The 5,600-nt window shown below is 48.9% G+C and overlaps 1 protein-coding gene across 1 annotated transcript in view; it reads right to left on the bottom strand.

Annotated features, from left to right (window-relative positions):
• Window positions 1-2,768, bottom strand: part of tnnt2a (troponin T type 2a (cardiac)) — a 5,440-nt gene extending 2,672 nt beyond the window's left edge. Inside the window, exons 1-5 of the mRNA XM_084435870.1 lie at window positions 2,751-2,768; window positions 2,333-2,396; window positions 969-1,085; window positions 704-781; window positions 86-193 (exon numbers count right to left, since the gene is read on the bottom strand). Of these exons, the coding sequence (XP_084291996.1) occupies window positions 86-193; window positions 704-781; window positions 969-1,085; window positions 2,333-2,386 (357 nt within the window). The 5' untranslated portion in view covers window positions 2,387-2,396; window positions 2,751-2,768. The remainder of the gene's footprint in view (window positions 1-85; window positions 194-703; window positions 782-968; window positions 1,086-2,332; window positions 2,397-2,750) is intronic.
• Between the last annotated feature and the right edge of the window lie 2,832 nt (window positions 2,769-5,600).

Below are 5,600 nucleotides of genomic sequence, written 5' to 3'. Positions count from 1 at the left end.
CCTCTTTCTCACTTGCCACCCCTCCCCCCATCCCTCCCTCCTCCCCTCTCTCTCCCTCCCCCCTCCGCCCTGCCCTCGGTCTCACCTTCTGCATGTAGCCCCCGAAGTGCAGGCTGGTCAGGGTCTTCTTCTTCTTGGCGTCGTCGTCGGCTTTCTTCTTGGCCTCCTCATCCTCCTTCCTGGTCCTCTCGTCCTGGGGAACGGGGGCAAACATCGCGGCGGTCACCGGACGAAAAGGCTCTGCGTCCGGGAATATCCGTTTTGGGATATTTGGCATATCCGGAGTGTATCAGGACTCAGGAATGGGAACATATTCACATGCAGCGCGTTAGGACTCCGTATACTGATGATATCTGTGTGACGTTGTCTGTGTATTGTGATGTTGACCGCACACTGTGATGTATGTTGTATGTTGTCCAGCGCACTTAAATTGAGGCTAAATTAATTTTGTTGTACCTTGGCACAATGACAATAAAGACATTCTATTCTATTATATTCTATTTTATTCTATTCTATATAAAGAATATATGAATACACGGACTCCTAACACGCTTTCACCCCGATTTGTTCCCATTCCGGAGTACTGATTCTGCCCGGATATGACATAGATCCAGTGTGGATATCCCCGGAGACAGACCACCAGAAGACAGTACCAGAAGACATGCGGGTCCTGGCCCAGGAGGAAGGGGCGTGGCGTTCTTACCTCCAGACGTTTCTGTCTCTCTTTGTCTCGCTCGCTGCGGATCCGGTGCTGCTCGGCCCGCTCGGAGCGCCGGTTGTCCTGCGGTCGGGCCGAACGAGACGACAACACAGATCACACACGGTGTTGTCGTTCGTTTATTGTTCCTTTACTATTACCTGTTGTCATTTTGTCATGTCAGCTATTTTCGGGGCTGGGGTGGTTTGCCGGGGTGGGGGGGGGGGGGGGGGTTGGCGGCTTTTGAGTGACAGGTGTGCGGGCCACTCACGATTCTGTCCTTCAGGCTGATAATCTCCTCCTCTTCCTTCTTCCTGCTTTCGAAGTGAACCTCGATCAGCGTCTGCAGCTCGTTCAGGTCCTTCTCCATCCGCTTACGGTGGATGTCCTGGGTGGGGGGGGGCAGGAGGGGGGGAAGGGGAGAGAACATGGGTCAAAAACATACGGCTGTATAGCATAGAGCTCATCATTTGAGCATCCAATTAACTTATACAACATACAAATGAACAAAGTGGCTTCAGGCGGTAGACTGTTGAGGAGCTGTCACTGGCTATTGTCAGTCAGCTGGCTCACTTACACTGATACGGCAGTCTATTTAAAAGATGTGCGTCAGGGAATGTTCTGGAAACCTTAGACGCTTGTTTTGCCATTGCCTACGCCTTTCGCTCTGTTATGCCCCATTTGTCTTGATAAGAGTTGTTGTTCATGTAAAGATGAAACGCTTCACATGGGACAAATTCATTTATGTTAAACTAATACCTGAGTCTGCCTGACTGAACTATGTACACAAACATGTATACAGTATCTACTGTGTATGTAGCTCGGGAGGTAGGGCAGCCAGCCGGGTAACGGAAAGGTCCCCGGTTCGATCCCAGCTCCCGGCAGCGTGTTGAAGTGTCCTTGAGCAAGACACCGAGCCCCAAATTGCTCATGGGTACCACGGCGGCTCGGTGCGATACACCGCCCCCTCACAGCAAGAAGGTCCTGGGTTCGATTCCCCGGCCTTTCTGTGTGGAGTTTGCACGTTCTCCCCGTGCTCACTTGGGTTCCCTCCACATAGAACCCCAATATGAAGAACAGAGATGTTCGACCGCTGGAAATGTACGTGTGTCGCTGCTCACTCACGCGTGTCTTGGTGTGTTATTGCCGTGTTATTGCCGTGTGGCAAATAAATCACACACTGTAATTATTACTGTATATAGGTCATTAAAAGAACAATACTGTAATTATCTAAATCTTTCCTGTAGGCTGCAGGCTCCTCTCTTCAGGGACGAGCTGTTGAGTCTGTGCCTGAGGTGTTCTGTTCTACCACACAATGACACCATAGGATCAACTATGTGCTCTGTCACCCTGAGATCATGATTGCACCCTGACCATGTAGAAAAGGATATCCTCACACTGGATTATTTAAAGTGTTGAGAGCTATAATCCAGTGTGTGGATATCTTTTTCCTCTTCTAGAATCTAGTTTTTTGTTGTTTTTCTTTCCACCAGAACGTTCTCCCTGCAGAGACAAACCAGGAACCCTTCTGTACTTTTATTTTAAGTGTGTATGGGGTTGGTATTGGACAGGGCCTTGCCTCAGGCTCAGTGTCCAGTATCAAACAGGCCTCACCCACAGTCCAGCTGTACTCACGTCAAAGTCCACCTTCTCCCCATCAGGGATCTTGGGAGGGATGAGGTTGGGCATGATGAAAGGTCTGGACGAAGGGGCGGGGGGGGGGGGGGGGGGGGGTGAGGGAGAGAGAGCGTGCGAGAAAGAGTAAGGTTGAGATAGGGATGTGTGTGTATGTGTGTGTGTTTGTGTGTGTGTGTGCGTGTCAGTCTGTCTGCCCTAGGGGGGTGGGTGCTAGCGGACAGTTACGATTGTCGGAAGATTTATTGAGCGGGGGGGGGGTGCTAGCGGAGGTTTGTGCGCCCCTAGTGCCTCCGCGCCCTAGGCAATTGCCTTGTATGCCAAGTGCATGCGCCGCTCCTGGTGCGTGTGTTTGTGCATGTCTAAGTGTGTCAGCGTGTGTGTTTGTGTGTGTGTGTGTGTGTGGTGAGAGACTCACTTGGGTTTGGGTTTTGCCTCCTCTGTGGGAAAGAGAGAGAGAGAGAGAGAGAGAGAGAGAGAGAGAGAGAGAGAGAGTCAGAGACAGTTGAGTTGAGTATTCTTCAGATATGACATCTGTCCAAAAAACAGATAGACATACAGACACAAACTAGTGGATGTAATGGATTTCTCTTAGAGTGACAAATGTAACATAGCTTATCTATGTAAGCTGTGTTACACGCCCCACACACACACACACACACACACACACACACACACACACACACACACACACACACACACACACACACACACACACACACACACCACCCCCCAGAGTGAATCAGATCACAGCCTGAGTCAGAACAACAGTCAGAGAAGCAGTAAGGTCATCTGACCAAAGCAGTCATTACCTCCCTCCTCCTCCTCCTCCTCCTCCTCTCCTGCATCTGCAACACAAGAGAGGGTCAACTGTGTGTGTGTGTGTGTGTGTGTGTGTGTGTGTGTGTGTGTGTGGACAGAAATAGAGCACTGATACATATAGAGTGAGATAAGTTAGACAGACTTTCACCAAAGAAGGTATGGCATCCCAGACATCTGTGTGACATCACACACACCACACAAACACACACACACACACACACACGTGCGCGCACACACACATTTATTCATTTATTTCCCATCATGGTGCAACTTTTCACAGTTTTCAACTGCGTCTCCCCCCTAACTGTTAGATAATGTGTTACTTGTGTCTCAGATAGATGGTCAGATAGGCCTTAAACAATGCTGGTCTCTGCTATGCTGAGAGCCTGACAGGCCTCCTGAACAGACTCTTCACAAAAGGTCTTTCGATGGGGATTAGGGGTGAGGTGGAGGAGGCCAGGTGTGTCTACAGGGTGTGTCTGCAGACTGACAGATGGACACAACAGATGTACAGACTGACAGATTGACAGATAGATGTACAGGACAGACAGACAGACAGACACAGAGAGGTGGAGACAAAGTTAACAATAATAACAAGGGGAGAGGCTAGGGATGCTCAGGCTGTGCAAACAAGTGTGTGTGTGTGTTTGTTACGTTACAAAGAAATGCGTCACGTTCCTCATAACAGGAGAGCCGTAGTACTTGGTAGCACTTCTCATCGAAAAACCTATTCTGTCTGTCAAAAATCTCATTCCAGGAAGAACATTTAGAATCGTAACTCGATAACCACCTGAGCGTCAGGATGAATAAAAGAAAAAAGGAGTCGATTCCATGACGATGATTCTGGAATGTGCATTCGAACAGCCGCCTACCCCACCTCCCTCTCCCACCCACAGGGGTGATGTACTAGGCCAGTTCTCACCTGGTTCCTCGGTGGCCTCATCCTCCACTTCCTCTGCTGCTGGCTCCTCCTCTTCCTGTGGGGCCGCTGACAAAACAGGAAGTGACAGATTGAGGAACGCCAACTCTTTATTTCACAGAATTCTTGAGGTGCACCTCAATAGGTAAACAGATAAGAAGTGTCAACCTGTAGATTTATTGTCTCGCTTCATCAATTAAATATATGGGACAACAAACAGGGAATCAGGCTATGTGCACCCTGCCTGGGGCAACCCCGGGTTTTAATAAAACCTGGAATTTGAGGTTTGATGTGTGATGTTTGTGTACTGTACAGTACAGTATGTGTCAAGTGTATGACAGCACAATATTTGTAGCCAGGACATCGTGCATGCGCCTGTGTGTGTGCGTGTGTGTGTGTGTGTGTTGTGTGTGTGTGTGTGTGTGTGTGTGTTGTGTGTGTGTGTGTGTGTGTGGATAGAGATGTTGATGTCCTCTGGAAGACTTGTTCCAGCCACAGCAGTGAGTAACTCTCTCTGGAATTTACAACAGATAACAGTGAAGTGTTTGTGTGATGGGGTGTCTGTGTGTGCGTGTTTGTGTGCTTGTGTGTGTGTGTGTGTGTGTGTGTGTGTGTGTGTGTGTGTGTGTTTGTGTGAGCAGGTGTGGGTGCTTGTATGTTTGTGTGTGCGCACATGTGCAAACATGTGTTGTAGTCCCGATGTAATGAATACAGGAAGAATATACGTAATGTCAGATCAAGGCCAAATTCTTTCAGTTACACAAATCTCACATTGATGCCAATGACAGCGTTGAGAAACAAGATAGCATTGAAGCCGCAGAAGAAACAAGCCAGCGTTAAGCATTCAGCTCTACCTTCCTCTGCTTCTTCCTCCTCCACCTCCACCTCCTCCTGCGCCTCCTCCTCCTCCTCCTCCACCACCTCCTCCTCTACCTCCTGCTCCTCCGCTGGGCAAAGCAAGGAAGGGCTTTCTGTTAGTGGGGTGAGATAGCAGAGCAGCAGCCAGCATTACACACGCACACACATGCACGCACGCACACACACACACACACACACACATGCACACACACGCAGTACTGTGCACACACTTCATTAGAGCAAGATGGGATCTCAATCATGATTGGTTCATTCAGGTCAAGGACCAATCACGGTGCATTATGACCTTTACACTCAAGGTGAATTGGTGAAATGCAACTGTCATTTGGCAAAAACAGCACCATTGCTTGCTCTGATCCGTTGCAGTTTATAAGCCTATTGATGTATTGATGAAGGGCAGGAGCAGCAGGTGTGTGTGTGTGTGTGTGTGTGTGTGTGTGTAACACTATTCTTTGAATATCTCACGCGCACACACACACACACACACACACACACACACACACACACACACACACACACACACACACACTATAAGGGATAAAGTAACAGGATGTGGCAATGAAACACTGGGACAAACTCACACATACAACTACACACCACACAAAGAGTAATGATACATCAATGAAGCATGACGACAGTGATCTGTTATTG

The sequence above is a fragment of the Borostomias antarcticus genome (genome assembly GCF_949987555.1).
Source record: "Borostomias antarcticus genome assembly, chromosome: 3".
Classification (NCBI taxonomy): domain Eukaryota; kingdom Metazoa; phylum Chordata; class Actinopteri; order Stomiiformes; family Stomiidae; genus Borostomias; species Borostomias antarcticus.
This window is presented reverse-complemented; position numbering and strand designations above follow the sequence as displayed.